The sequence below is a fragment of the Onychostruthus taczanowskii genome, unplaced genomic scaffold (genome assembly GCF_017590055.1).
Source record: "Onychostruthus taczanowskii isolate IOZ18803 unplaced genomic scaffold, ASM1759005v1 scaffold61, whole genome shotgun sequence".
Lineage (NCBI taxonomy): Eukaryota > Metazoa > Chordata > Aves > Passeriformes > Passeridae > Onychostruthus > Onychostruthus taczanowskii.
The window spans coordinates 5,127,255-5,142,445 of NW_024503790.1; the positions used below are offsets into that span (position 1 = coordinate 5,127,255).

The 15,191-nt window shown below is 56.3% G+C and overlaps 1 protein-coding gene across 1 annotated transcript in view; it reads left to right on the forward strand.

Annotated features, from left to right (window-relative positions):
- Window positions 1-13,790, forward strand: part of TMEM240 (transmembrane protein 240) — a 13,927-nt gene extending 137 nt beyond the window's left edge. The window contains exons 2-4 of the mRNA XM_041419809.1: window positions 228-334; window positions 11,576-11,784; window positions 13,642-13,790. Coding sequence (XP_041275743.1) covers window positions 228-334; window positions 11,576-11,784; window positions 13,642-13,790 — 465 coding nt within the window. The remainder of the gene's footprint in view (window positions 1-227; window positions 335-11,575; window positions 11,785-13,641) is intronic.
- Window positions 13,791-15,191: the final 1,401 nt, after the last annotated feature.

The following is a 15,191-nucleotide window of genomic DNA, read 5'->3' on the forward strand; positions in this document are numbered from 1 at the left end:
TCCCTCCACCACCACCTCACCATCACCTCCCCGCCTCCCTTCCACCTTCCCCCCGCACTGTCCCTCAGCCCGGGCACCTCTGTGTGTGCGTGTGTGTGTGTGTGTGTTTGTGTGTGTGCCCCGCTCTTTTCTCGATGTCTGCCTCAGTGCCTGGCAATCAAACTGGAGCCAATGTTTTATTCCACCATCCAGAGCTGACCCGATGCCTTGGTTGTGGGCTCTTACAGGCAATAGCTTGCTTGATGGACATGAATGCGTTGTTGGACAGATTTCACAATTACATCCTACCGCACCTCCGGGGGGAGGACCGAGTTTGTCACTGCAACTGTGGAAGGTGAGTGACCTGCCGGGCGTCCCCTGCCCCCGGCCCTTCCCCGGGGAGGAGGTGACCAGGGACAGGAGCTGCTGCCTGCCAGCCGGGCTCCCATTTCTGCATTCTGCCCGTGTCTCACCTTCCCCGGCAGCTCCTGCATGAGCAGGGTGAGGGGGGGGGGTGGTGGTGGTGCTGGGGGGGGGGTTGTTTGTTTTTTTTTAATTTTCTGGAAGAAGAGTTTTCTGTGGGTTTGGGAGCGCGTTTCCCTCTGTGTACAGGCGTTTGGGAGCCCCTGGGAGAGTGAGTAACTTTGATTTCAGCGTTTGTCAGTTTGCCTTTTGTCGCCAGCTGGGCCGTGGTGGTTGCCCAGGCTGTTTGTGGTCTGGGTGTTGCAGTTGGTGGTGGTTTGTGTGGCTCAGAAATGGAATGGGGCTCGGAGGAAGGAGAGGATCCCTGTCCAGGCTGGAACGTGGCTGCCTAGAGCAAGGACAGAGTCTCTTGGTGGCTTTGCAATCAATCTTCCACCAGCTTTTCCTTCCCTGTGGCTTTTCCTCCTGGCCACAGCACCCTGAGGAGGCTGGGCTGTGCTTTTGGGTGAGCCAGGAGCGCTGTGCACAACTTCGTGCCTGGACAAACACCTGCCTCACTCTCCCCAAAAAACATCGCTCTCGCCGTTATCCCCGGAGCGCTCAGCTCAGAACTGGGATCTGCCTGCCCTGGAGCGTGCCCAGGCCCAGGGCTGAGCTCCGGGGAGGTGAATCTCACCCTGCCCTGTGGGACTGCTCCCCCCGAGGCCTGGCTCCCCTCCTGTGCCTGGTTACTCACTGCCTGTGGAGGAGGAGAGCACTGAGGCTGTGCCAGCTGAAGGACACGCTGGGAGAGCCCTCCCTTGTCACATCCAGCCTTTGGGGCTGAGCCGTGCCCCTGCTGGAGCTGCCAGCTGTGTCCTGCCTGCCTGTGTCACCTCCCCGTGGTGTTCCCAGAGCTGGGACGTGCTGGGCTCGGTGAGGAGCCTTGCCTTCCTCGCCAGGGCTGCTCCTCATCCTCCTGGGACAGAGGAGGCAGCAGCAGGGCCAGGAGCAGCCAGGCCTGGGGATGTGGCAGCACCCTCAGCTCCTGGGGCATCTCCCTCCTAAAGCCACTTGGAAAGGCAAAAAAACTTCCAGAGCGTCTCCCACTTGCTTTTGGTGAGGATCTGCTTTTTCTGAGCCGGTTTTTCCTTGGTGTTTTTGGCTGGTTTGGGAGTTTTCCTCGGCTTCTTCCACCAGTTTTTCTGGCAGTGGTCGCAGCTCGTTTCAGGGCTGGTGCAGACGAGCTGCTGCTCATGGAGTGGCTGTCATTTCATGCCAGGAGTGATTTGCTGAGGGAGAGGGCCTGGGAGGTGCTCTGGAGTGTCTGAACAGTGTCAGGGCTCACTGGTGGCTTGGCTGAGTGTCCCCTGTGCCCAAGGCTGGGTTGGTGGCAGGGTCACCCCCCTGCTCTGCAGAGATGCTCTCGAGGCACACAGACTGCCCGTGGCACTCCCCACAAGCTCGTTTCCTGGAAAGTGCACAAAAAATCCTCCCAAACTGCCCAGTTGGGAGGTGAGGGGAGGCAAAAAGCAAAGTTGGTGCCTTGCCTCAGGTCTGTGGGAGCTGGCAGCAGTGGCTCCAGCCCGGGAGCCTGGTGTGAGCTGCTCCTCCCTGAGCAGGACATTTCCCTGGGCTGTGCCACCTGGTGCTGAGCTTTGCCTTGCCCTGCTGCCCCCCTGGCAGCGTTTGGAGCCCTCTGCTTCCCAGGCTGGCCTGTCCCCTCTGTCCCCAGCAGCCCTGAGCTCAGTCCTGGGCCAGGAGCAGCCCCCCCAGGCAGGGCTCGATGGAGAAGTTTGAATTTAAATTTGTCAAAAACCAGGAGTCCTCGGAGGAGGAGGAGGGAGCTGCAGCAGGGGATGGGAAAAAAAAAATAAATCAGGAAATGTTGCAGAAATGGAAGGGAAGGAGGGGTTGGGATAGATGGAGATGGATGTGCAGTGGGCTGAGCTGCAATTAATGATCTCCCTCCTGCCCTGGCCTGGCCCACGGGGTCGGGCAGACCCAATAATTCACTCAGAAATGTTTGCCCTCCTCCCCTCTCCTCTCCTGGCTGTCTCCTTCCCCAGTCTGGGTGGAATTGTCCAGCTGGATGTGAGTGCCTGGCCCTGGAAGTGCTCTCCAGGAGCTGGAATTTGGGTTTGAGGGGCTGGGGCTGTCCCAGGGGTGCTGCTGTGGGCAGGGAGGGCTGGCTCTGCATGCCAGCCTTGCACGTGGAGAGCATCCCCAGCTTGGAAAACTGCTGCCTCTGCTTGGGAAGGGGAGCTGAGCCCTGCCAGGCTGTCCTGGGTTATTCCTCAGCCTGATCCCACTCCCTGGCACTGGGATCAGCTCTGCCAGGCTGTCCTGGGTGATTCCTCAGCCTGGTCCCACTCCCTGGCACTGGGATCAGCCCTGGGTGATTCCTCAGCCTGGTCCCACTCCCTGGCACTGGGATGAGCTCTGCCAGGCTGTCCTGGGTGATTCCTCAGCCTGATCCCACTCCTGGCACTGGTTCCTCATCCTGGATCCCACTCCTGGCACTGGGATCAGCCCTGCCAGGCTGTCCTGGGTAATTCCTCAGCCTGATCCCACTCCCTGGCACTGGGATGGGCTCTGCCAGGCTGCCCTGGGTAGTTCCTCAGCCTGGTCCCACTCCTGGCACTGGGATCAGCCCTGGGTGATTCCTCAGCCTGATCCCACTCCTGGCACTGGGATGGTCCCAGCTCCACGCTGGCACTCCCCTGTCCCTGTCCCTGTCCCCACCTCCAGCTCTGGCTGGAGCTGCTGTTGGTCCCTGGGGAGCTGGCAGGCAGCAGCTGTGCCAGGCTGTGCCAGGCTGTGCCCACCTCCTGGGGGCTCTGGGGGCAGCCAGGGGCACGGCCAGCAGGGCTGGCTGCTCCTCACAGAGCTCCTGGGCTCTGTCCTGCTGGGCAGGGCTGAGCTTTGCCCTGTGCTCTCCTCGGAGGGAGCCTGGCCCAGCAGGACGGGCACAGGCAGTGCTGTACATTGGGTTAATTGGGGTTTTAGCCATTCTGCACCTTGTTTTTGCAGTGTTTTTAATCATTCTGTACATTTGCAGTGCTTTAAGCATTCTGTACATCGTTTTTGCAGTGTTTTAGGGCATTCTGTACATTACTTTTGCAGTGTTTTGTAGCATTCTGTACATCGCTTTTGCAGTGTTTTAAGCATTCTGCACATTGTTTTTCAGTCTTTTTGGGCATTCTGTACATGGTTTTTGCAGTGTTTTAAGCATTCTGTGCATTGTTTTTACAGTGTTTTTAAGCATTCTCTACATTGCTTTTCGCAGTGTTTTTAACATTCTGCATAGTTTTTCGGTGTTTTTGAGCATTCTGTGCATTGTTTTTGCTGCCCCAGGGATGCTCCTGCTGCCCCTGGGATGTTCCTGTATTAACCATTCTCTACATGGTTTTTGCAGTGTTTTTAACCATTCTGTACATTGTTTTTGCAGTGTTTTAACCATTCTGTACATAGTTTTTGCAGTTTTTAAGCATTCTGTACATTGTTTTTACAGTGTTTTTTGGCATTCTGTACATCGTTTTTGCTGCCCCAGGGGTGCTCCTGCTGCCCCTGGGACATTCCTGTTTTAACCATTCTGTACATCGTTTTTGCAGTGTTTTAACCATTCTCTACGTCGTTTTTGCAGTGTTTTAACCATTCTGTACATTGTTTTTGCAGTTTTTAAGCATCCTGTACATGGTTTTTGAGCATTCTGTACATTGTTTTTGCAGTGTTTTTTGGCATTCTGTACATGTTTTTTACAGTGTTTTTGGGCATTCTGTACATCATTTTTGCTGCCCCTGGGATGTTCCTGTTTTAACCATTCTGTACATGGTTTTTGCAGTGTTTTTGGGCATTCTGTGTGTTGGCAGTGCCTGGCAAGCCCAGGACAGGGGGGAAGGGAAGCAGCCCCAAGTCCAGGCGCTGCTGGAGGCTGATCCCCCCTCTCCCTTCCCTGGGTCAGGGCACTGGGGCTGTTTGCTGTGGTTTCAGGAGTGATTTGCTGAGTGAGAGGGGCTGGGAGCTGCTTCTGAGCTCTGTGGTGTCCTCTGGGAGCTGTGGCAGCTGTGAAAAGTTGTGTTTGAGGGTCCCAGGGCGAGGGAGGAGATGAGAATCTTGACTCCATGTTTCAGAAGGCTGATTTATTCTATTATTGTATGATATTCTATTAAAATGCTAAATTAAAATTTAGTATAGTATTCTCTACTAAAAAGAATAGAGGGAAAAGGATCCATCAGAAGGCTGGAAAGGACAGGAATGGAATGATGACAAAATCTTGTGACTGCTCACAGGTGGCTGGGATTGGTCACCAAAAAAAAAAAACAATCCACATGGACTAATTGAAGCTGCACCTGTTGGCAAACCAACACCAGACCACATTCCACAGCCATCAAATAGTTAACTGTTTACATTTCTTTTCTGAAGCTTCTCAGCTAGAATAGGAGAAAAATCCTAGCAAAGGATTTTCATAAAAATATCATGGTGGCACCTGTGCTTTGCCAGGGGTGTTTGATAGGGAGGTTAACTCGCTGCAGCATTCTCCAGTTCCAAATTAGCAATATCAGTGATAACCCCAAATTTACTCCAACTAATATTAACAAAACTGTGGCATTCCCATGCCCTCTGAACAGAGAGAAGCTGTGAGAGAAGACATAAAAATTGTTTTTTCCTTCTTCTCTGCTTGCCTCACAGCTTCTCTCCGTTCAGAGGGCAGGAGAATACCACACAAAACTACAGTGGGATTTAATATTAATAATAAATAATCTAATAATTTATTATTATTAATAATAAAGTATTAAAAACCCCATCTGCAGTTGCTGACCACCCAAAGATGAATCCCACCGGTGATGATCTGCATTTTGCTTTGCAGAATTTTGGTTATTTCTTTTGCACCACGTTGGGGTGGCTGCCCTGGGCCTGGGGCTGTGGCAGCACCCTCAGCTCCTGGGGCATCTCCCTCCTAAAGCCACTTGGAAAGCCAAAAAACTTCCAGAGCGTCTCCCACTTGCTTTTGGTGAGGATCTGCTTTTTCTGAGCCGGTTTTTCCTTGGTGTTTTTGGCTGGTTTGGGAGCTCAGGCTGCCCTGGTGCCCGTATTTGTAGATTTTAGGTGGCCCTGAGGCTCTGCTGGGCAGTGTCCCTGCTCTGCTGGCCCAGCCGGGCGTTCCCCCGAGCTCTGAGAGGTGACAAATGTGTCACCTGGGCAGGTGAGGTGTCACCGCCGGGAGGGCAGAGCTGCCAGCACCCCCAGGGCGTGGGAGAGCAGCCGGAGCTGGGAAAACTCTGCTGGGCAAGGAAGGGGAGCTGGGCTGGGCTGAGCTGGGCTGGAGAAGCAGCTCAGAGCCAGGGCTGGCACCTGAGAGAGCTGCTGGCTGTGACAGGGACAGTTCCTGTGGCACATCAGCCTCAGGAAGGGGGGACAGCCTGGGGTGACAGGCAGAGGTGACAGACAGGGGTGACAGGCAGAGGTGACAGACAGGGGTGACAGCATGGGTGACAGCATGGGTGACAGCCAGGGGTTACAGCTATGGGTGACAGCATGGGTGACAGCCATAGGTGACAGGCAGGGGTGACAGCGTGGGTGAAAGCCACAGGTGACAGGCAGGGGTGACTACCAGGGGTGGCAGCCACAAGTGACAGCCTGGGGTGACAGCCTGGGGTGACAGAGAGGTGACAGACAGGGGTGACAGCGCGGGTGAAAGCCACAGGTGACAGCCATGGGTTACAGGCAGGGGTGACAGCCACAGGTGACAGGCAGGGGTGACAGTCACGCTCCCTGCAGGGGTGTGGCTGCTGGAGCTGATCCCCGGGTGAGCTTGGCACTCTCCATGCCAGTCTGTGGAGGCTCCAGGCTTTCCAAACCCCTGTGCCAGCCTGTCCAAACTCCCTGTGCCTGTGCCAGGCTTTCCCAACCCCCGTGCCAGGCTGTCCCAACCCCCGTGCCAGGCTCCCAGCCCGCTGTCCCTCCCTGCCCGGGCAGGGCTGTCCCCAGGGCTGGCCAGGACTGCTCCATCCCAGGCAGCAAAGGGTCCCTGTGCCAGGAGCTGGCTGCTGCCACGCACAGCAAAAACACCAAAGGGTGTCCTGGGGGAGCAGTGACACCTGGGGGGAGCAGGTGACACCTGGACAGAGCAAGGAGCCACCAAAAGAGCCCCGTGGGCTCCCAAGTGGCTGCTCCAGAGAGAGCAGGGCCCTGCTGAGCTCTGGTGTGTTTGCTCCTCGTCTCTGCCCTTCTGGGTGACCTTGGCTGTCTGTCCCTCCCAGGAGCAGGGCTGGCAGTGGTGGCAGGAGTGTCACCTGGGTGCCAGCAGCCTGCAGCAGGGCCCTGCCAGCCTCGGGCCAGCCCTGCTGCCCCAGGGATGCTCCTGCTGCCCCAGGGATGCTCCTGCTCTCCCAGGGATGCTCCTGCTCTCCCAGGGGTGTTCCTGCTCTCCCAGGGGTGTTCCTGCTCTCCCAGGGATGCTCCTGCTGCCCCAGGGATGGTCCTGCTGCCCCAGGGATGTTCCTGCTGCCCCAGGGATGTTCCTGCTGCCCCAGCGATGTTCCTGCTCTCCCAGGGATGCTCCTGCTACCCCAGGGATGTTCCTGCTGCCCCAGGGATGTTCCTGCTGCCCCAGGGGTGTTCCTGTTGCCTCAGGGATGCCCCAGCCCTGCTCCCTCAGGGCTCTGCCCCAGGATGGGAGGGATCTGTCCTGAGAGCAGAGCCTGGGGACGCTGCCATGCCCCAGGCTGGGCACAGGAATGTGTGAGGAGCCTGCTGAGAACATCCCCAGGGTCAGGCGGGGAGGGGACAGGGTGACTCTGCTTCTCCCCAGCCCCCCCGGGCCCCGGCTGAGCCCCAAATCCCCAGATCCCCAAATCCGGCCGCGGCTGCCCCGGGGCAGGGCTCGGTCCGGCCGGGATGTGGCGGCTGCAGCAGCAGCCCGGCACATGTGACGTGGCTGCCACTGTCACCTGCCCGGGAGGGAGCCGGGCTCGGCCGGAGCAGCGGCGCCTCCCTGTCCCCATCGCTGTCCCCATCCCTGTCGCTGTCCTCGTCCCTGACGCTGTGCTCAACCCCATCCCTGTCCCTGTTCCCCATCCCTGTCCCCATCCCTGTCGCTGTCCTCGTCCCTGACGCTGTGCTCAACCCCATCCCTGTCCCTGTTCCCCATCCCTGTCCCCATCCCTGTCGCTGTCCTCGTCCCTGACGCTGTGCTCAACCCCATCCCTGTCCCTGTTCCCCATCCCTGTCCCCATCCCTGTCGCTGTCCTCGTCCCTGACGCTGTGCTCAACCCCATCCCTGTCCCTGTTCCCCATCCCTGTCCCCATCCCTGTCGCTGTCCTCGTCCCTGTCCCCATACCTGTTCTCATCCCTGTCTCTGTCGCTGTCCCCATCCCCGTCCCCATCCCCATCTCTCTCCTCTCCCTGTTCCCGTCCCCATCCCCACCCCTGTCCCCCATCCTGTCCCCATCGCTGTCCCCATCCCTGTCCCCATCGCTGTCCCTATCCCTGTCCCCGTCCCCATCGCTGTCCCCACACCCGTCCCTGTCCTTGTGCCCATCCCTGTCGCTGTCGCTGTCGCCGTGTCCAGCCCCCCGCGCCTTTCCCCGCCGCGCTGTGGCTGCAGCAGCGCCGCTCACCCAAGGTCACCGCAGGGGACAATAGCGCTGGGGACAGCCCGGCAGCGACAGAGCCCGGAGCCTCCCCTGTGCCACAGCGGGCACACACGCCGACCTGTCTGTCTGTCTGTCTGTCACCCGAGCCGGGTGGCAGCAGAGCCACCGGGAGCTGCTTCGGGAGCTGCCGGCCCGGCTGGGCTGGGATTTCTGTCCCTGCCACTTCTGTCTGTCCCTGCCATCTCTGTCTGTCCCTGCCACTTCTGTCTGTCCCTGCCACTTCTGTCTGTCCCTGCCACTTCTGTCTGTCCCTGCCACTTCTGTCCCTGCCATGTCTGTCCCTGCCATCTCTGTCCCCTGTGGAAGCTCCAGCACAGCCAGGGTGGGCACAGCTCGGGATATTTTGGGGTCCCCTTAAAGGTCGGCACAGCTCGGGGAATTTTGGGATCCCCTTAAGGGTGGCTCGGGGAATTTTGGGATCCCCCGAGGGTGGGCACAGCTGAGGACAGGAGGTGGCACAGGGCCAGCCTGGCAGCAGCTGGAGCTGCCCAGGAATTGCCCTCAGGAATTATTTGATTCGTCCTTCTCTTGTGAATGATCACAGGCAGAGCCTGGGCTTGGCTGGTGAGGGGCACGTGTGGCACCTCTGTCACGGGGATTTGGGGACAGTGGGAGACGTGTGGTGGGATTTGGGGACAGTGGGAGATGTGTGCAGGGATTTGGGAACAGTGGGAGATGGGTACAGGGATTTGGGGACAGTGGGAGCTGTGTGCAGGGATTTGGGGACAGAGGGACACGGGAGGTGCTTGCCTGTGCTCATGGGACCCCTCCCAATCCTTTGGGGTTCCCCGTCCCTCCTGCAGCCCCTCCCCGGATTTCCCAGTGCCAGGAGAGGGACAATCCCCGTTCCCAGCCGGGGGAGCAGGGCACCCTCAGCCCTGCTGCCACCAGAGCTGCCACCTCCCGTCCCTCCCTTTCCCGGTGACAATGGGGGCTGCGGGGGCTGGTGGCCACCGCGGGGCCCGTGCCAGGCCCGTGCCAGCCCCGTGCCAGCCGAGGTGGCACCGGTGGCCCCGTTAGGGCACGGCTGAGGTCGAGGCTGTCTGGGGAAGGCTCTCGGAGCTTTGTTTGTGTCAATATTTGGACTTTTCTCAGCCGTGATTATGGAGCAACCTGCGCCTCATGAATATTCAGAGCATCAGAGCCTGCCGGGCTCTGCCAGGGGAGGGGACAGGGACGGGGACACGGGGACAGGGGACACTGGGACAGCCTGGACTGGGGGCACTGGGGGTGCCAGGGCTGTGCTGGTGGAGGGCAGTGGGGCTGGGCATCACCTGCATGGGGGTGTGGTCACTCCAGTGCCACCAGTGCCATCTGGGCAGGGACAGTGCCACCAGTGCCACCTGGGGCAGGGACAGTGCCACCAGTGCCACCTGGGCAGGGACAGTGCCACCTGGGCAGGGACAGTGCCACCTGGGGCAGGGCAGTGTCACCTGTGCCCATGCTGGGCAGGGACAGTGCCACCAGTGCCACCTGGGGCAGGGACAGTGCCACCTGTGCCACCTGGGGCAGGGACAGTGCCACCAGTGCCCATACTGGTATCATCTCCCCACACTTTAAAGGATTTAGACTCTGAGTTTAGGATGAAATATGGCTTGAGGTTTTCTGATTTATTTCTTGCTTGCTTTCTTGGATTTTGGGTTGTTTGGGGGTTTGTTTTTTTTGTTGTTTTTTTTTTTTTTTGAGATTTTGGGGATTTTTTTCGGGGGCTTTTTTGTTTTTGTTTGTTTGTTGGGGGTTTTGTTTGCTTGTTTGTTTCTTATTTATTTCTAAATGTATCTCACAAATTGTAGCCAATAATTATATTACAGCCATTATAGCCAGTAAGGATAAAAGGCCTAGACTCAGGGATTTTTGTGCTTTCCCTCCTTTTTTTTACTTTCCTCTGCTGCCAGCAGCTCAAAAAGCCAGGGCAGCTCTTCTGCTGCTGGGAGAGTGGGGGGTAAAACCAAACTAAGAATTCTCCCTGATTTTCCCCTTTTGCCCCTGTTTATGCCCAGGCCCCACGTGCACTATATGATCCTATACATTGTGCTTTCCCTCCTTTTTTATACTTTCCTCTCTGCCGCCAGCAGCTCAAAAAGCCAGGGCAGCTCTTCTGCTGCTGGGAGAGTGGGGGGTAAAACCAAACTAAGAATTCTCCCTGATTTTCCCCTTTTGCCCCTGTTTATGCCCAGGCCCCACGTGCACTATATGATCCTATACATTGTGCTTTCCCTCCTTTTTTATACTTTCCTCTCTGCCGCCAGCAGCTCAAAAAGCCAGGGCAGCTCTTCTGCTGCTGGGAGAGTGGGGGGAAAAACCAAACTAAGAATTCTCACTGATTTTCCCCTTTTCCCCCTGTTTATGCCCAGGCACCACGTGCACTATATGATCCCATACATTGTGCTTTCTCTCCTTTTTCATGTTTTCCTCTGCTGCCAGCAGCTCAAAGAGCCAGGGCAGCTCTTCTGCTGCTGGGAGAGTGGGGGGCAAAACCAAACTAAGAATTCTCACTGATTTTTGCCATTTTCCCCCCTTTTTGGCCAGGCACCACGTGCACTACTTGTGCTTTCTCTCCTTTTTCATGTTTTCCCCTGCCGCAAGCAGCTACAAGAGCCAGGGCAGCTCTTCTGCTGCTGGGAGAGTGGGGGGCAAAACCAAACTAAGAATTCTCACTGATTTTTGCCATTTTCCCCCCTTTTTGGCCAGGCACCACGTGCACTACTTGTGCTTTCTCTCCTTTTTCATGTTTTCCCCTGCCGCAAGCAGCTACAAGAGCCAGGGCAGCTCTTCTGCTGCTGGGAGAGTGGGGGGCAAAACCAAACTAAGAATTCTCACTGATTTTTGCCATTTTCCCCCCTTTTTGGCCAGGCACCACGTGCACTACTTGTGCTTTCTCTCCTTTTTCATGTTTTCCCCTGCCGCAAGCAGCTACAAGAGCCAGGGCAGCTCTTCTGCTGCTGGGAGAGTGGGGGGCAAAACCAAACTAAGAATTCTCACTGATTTTTGCCATTTTCCCCCCTTTTTGGCCAGGCACCACGTGCACTACTTGTGCTTTCTCTCCTTTTTCATGTTTTCCTCGGCTGCCAGCAGCTCAAAGAGCCAGGGCAGCTCTTCTGCTGTTGGGGATGGTGGGGAAAAAAAAAACAAACTAAGAATTCTCACTGATTTTCGCCATTTTCCCCCCTTTTTGGCCAGGCACCACGTGCACTATATGATCCCATACATTGTGCTTTCTCTCCTTTTTTATACTTTCCTCTGCTACCAACAGCTCAAAAAGCCAGGGCAGCCCTTCTACTGCTGGGGATGGTGGGGATAAAAAACCAAACCAAGAATTCTCACTGATTTTTCCCGTGACCCCCCATTTTTGGCCAGGCACCACGTGCACTATATGATCCCATACATTGTGCTTTCTGTCCTTTTTTATACTTTCCTCTGCTGCCAGCAGCTCAAAGAGCCAGGGCAGCTCTTCTGCTGTTGGGGATGGTGGGGAAAAAAAAAACAAAATAAGAATTCTCACTGATTTTCGCCATTTTCCCCCCTTTTTGGCCAGGCACCACGTGCACTACGTGATCCCCTACGACGGGGACCAGTCGGTGGTGGACTCCTCGGAGAATTACTTTGTGACCGACAATGTGACCAAGCAGGAGATCGACCTGATGCTGGGGCTGCTGCTGGGCTTCTGCATCAGCTGGTTCCTGGTGTGGATGGACGGCGTGCTGCACTACGCCGTGCGCGCCTGGCGCGCCAGCCGCCGCTACGGTACGCTGGCCTTCGTCCTCCTCTTCGTCGCCTTCAGCTTCCTCCTCCTCGTCTGCCTCATCTTCTTCTTCATAGTCTTCGTCTTCCTCGTCCTCGTCTTCCTCATCTTTGTCTTCATAGTCTTCATCATCTTCTCATCTTCTCATCTTCATAACCTTCCTGGTCTTCATCATCCTCTTCATCTTCATCTTTATCTTCATCTTCCTCTTCATCTTCATCTTCATCTTCCTCGTCCTTGTCTTCCTCATCTTCTTCTTCATCGTCTTCTCATCTTCGCATCTTCATCGTCTTCCTGGTCTTCATCATCCTCATCATCTTCATCTTCATCTTCATCTTCATCTTCCTCGTTTTCATCTTCCTCATCTTCAGCTTTCTCATCTTCATTGTCTTCTCATCTTCATCATCTTCATCTTCCTCATCCTCATCTTCCTCATCTTCTCCTTCATCGTCTTCTCATCTTCGCATCTTCATCATCTTCTTGGTCTTCATCATCCTCGTCATCTTCATCTTCATCTTCTTCATCTTCATCTTCCTCATCTTCATTGTCTTCTCATCTTCATCTTCCTCATCATCTTCATCTTCCTCATCCTCATCTTCATTGTCTTCTCATCTTCGCATCTTCATCATCTTCCTGGTCTTCATCATCTTCATCTTCATCTCCATCTTTGTCTTCATCTTCATCTACCTTGTCTTCATCATCCTCATGTTTATCTTCCTCATCTTCATTGTCTTCTCATCTTCTCACATTCATCTTCCTCATCATCCTCATCTTCATCTTCCTCATCCTTGTCTTCCTCATCTTCTTCTTCATCGTCTTCTCATCTTCACATCTTTATCATCTTCCTGGTCTTCATCGTCCTAATCATATTCACCTTCATCTTCATCATCTTCTTATCTTCTCATCTTCCTCATCTTCTCCTCTTCCTCCTCCTCCTCATCTTCTCATCTTTTTCCTCATCTCCTCTTCCTCCTCATCCTCCTGGGGACAGAGAATCCTGGGGATGGACACACAGCCCTAGGGGACAGAAAAACAGAGCCTTGGGGACACCGAGCCCTGGGGACAGACACACAGTCCTGGTGACACCGAGCCCTGGTGACACCGAGACCTGGGGACAGACACACAGCCCTGGTGACACAGCCCTGGTGACACTGAGCCCTGGTGACACCAAGGCCTGGTGACACAGCCCTGGTGACACCGAGACCTGGGGACAGACACACAGCCATGGTGACACAGCCCTGGTGACACCGAGACCTGGGGACAGACACACAGCCATGGTGACACAGCCCTGGTGTCACCAAGCCCTGGTGACATAGCCATGGTGACACCGAGCCCTGGTGACAGACACACAGCCCTGGTGACAGACACACACCCCTGGTGACACCAAGCCCTGGGGACAGACACACAGCCCTGGTGACACCGAGCCCTGGTGACACTGAGCCCTGGTGACACACAGCCCTGGTGACACAGCCCTGGTGACACCGAGCCCTGGTGACACCAAGCCCTGGGGACAGACACACAGCCTTGGTGACACCGAGCCCTGGTGACACTGAGCCCTGGTGACACAGCCATGATGACACCGAGCCCTGGTGGCACACAGCCCTGTGTCCCCGAGCCCTGGTGACACCGAGCCCTGGTGGCACCGAGCCCTGGTGACACCGAGCCCCTGGTGACACCGAGCCCTGGTGACACAGCCCTGGTGACACTGAGCCCTGGTGACACAGCCCTGGTGACACCGAGCCCCTGGTGACACCGAGCCCTGGTGACACAGCCCTGGTGACACAGCCCTGGTGACACCGAGCCCTGGTGACACAGCCCTGGTGACACCGAGCCCTGACCCGTGTCCCCGTTCCCCGCAGACTCCTCGTGGTCGTGGATCCCGCGCTTCTGTAAGCTGAAGGAGCTGCGCAAGCGTCACCCGCGGCAGTACGAGGAGCCCACGGGCAACATGGTGCACATCAAACAGAAGCTGTACCACAACGGGCACCCCAGCCCCCGGCACCTCTGAGGGACCCAGCCGGCTTTTAACCACACACAGGACTCCTCTTCCTCCCGGGAGCTGCCTCTGGATTGTCCCCAAGCCAGCCGAGGACACGGATTTCTTTTCGGGATGTCCGCGGGTGGACGCGCCACCATGCACAACTAAGCCGGTCCTGGGGCTTTGCACTGTGTTCCACGTTTTATTGTCAGACTCGTGTATATATGTAAAAAAAAAAAAACAAGACAAACAGGAAAAAAAAAGAGAGAAAAAAGAGATTTGCATTATAATTTCAACCCCCACCCCGTTTTCCTGGCTGTCCTGCGCATCCTGCTGGGAATGCTGGTCGAGGGATGGAGGTGGGACAGCGGCAAGAAGATGCAGAGTGTCTCCTCCAGGAGCTCCAGCCCCCCAAAATTTCTTTGCCCCTCCCGTGGCTGAAGGGCCTGGCTGGTCACAGGTTTGGATGGGGGGAAGGCACGGTGTCCCATTTTTGGGTTTTTTTTTTTGTTTTTGGTTTTTCACGTCCCGGGGCGTTGCTGCGGGGGAAGGAAGGGCTGGGAATGCGCCAGGGGTTTGTTGTTTGCGTTGCTGCCACTGAAACCTGCCTTAAGCAACCCCACCTCGGAGCCAGGGGACAGGGGCTGCTGCTGCTGCTGCTTTGGTGGCACCTTGGGTGGTGGCACCTTGGGTGGCACCTTGGGTGGTGGCAGGGCTGCTGTCTGTCACTAGAGGAGGGTGGGATGTGTCGGGTCTGATTCATCAACACCCCCCAGCCCTTGCCTGGGAGGAAAGGAGCTGCTCTGGCCCTCTTCCTGCAGGGTGAGCCTGGTTAAAACACCCCGAAAACCTGGTGAAAACACCCCAAAACCCCAAAGAGCAGAACAAAGGGGGCCCTGAGCAGGGTGAGCCTGGTCAAAACACCCCAAAGTCTGGTTAAAACACCCCAAAACCCAGCACAGAGGGAGCCCTGATCAGGGTGAGCCTGGTGAAAACACCCCAAAACCCCAAGAACAGCACAGAGAGGCCCCTGAGCAGGGTGAGCCTGGTTAAAACACCATGAAAGTCTGGCTAAAACACCCCAAAACCCCAAAGAACAGCACAGAGAGGCCCCTGAGCAGGGTGAGCCTGGTTAAAACACCCAAAAACCCCAAAGGGCAGCAAGAGGAGGTCCTGAGAAGCCTCTTCTTGTAGGGTGAGCCTGGTTAAACACCCCAAAAGCCTGGTGAAAACACCCCAAACCCCAAAACCCAGCACAGAGGGAGCCCTGAGCAGGGTGAGCCTGGTTAAAACACCCAAAAACCCCAAAGGGCAGCAAGAGGAGGTCCTGAGAAGCCTCTTCTTGTAGGGTGAGCCTGGTTAAACACCCCAAAAGCCTGCTGAAAACACCCCAAACCCCAAACCCCAGCACAGAGAGGCCCTGAGCAAGAT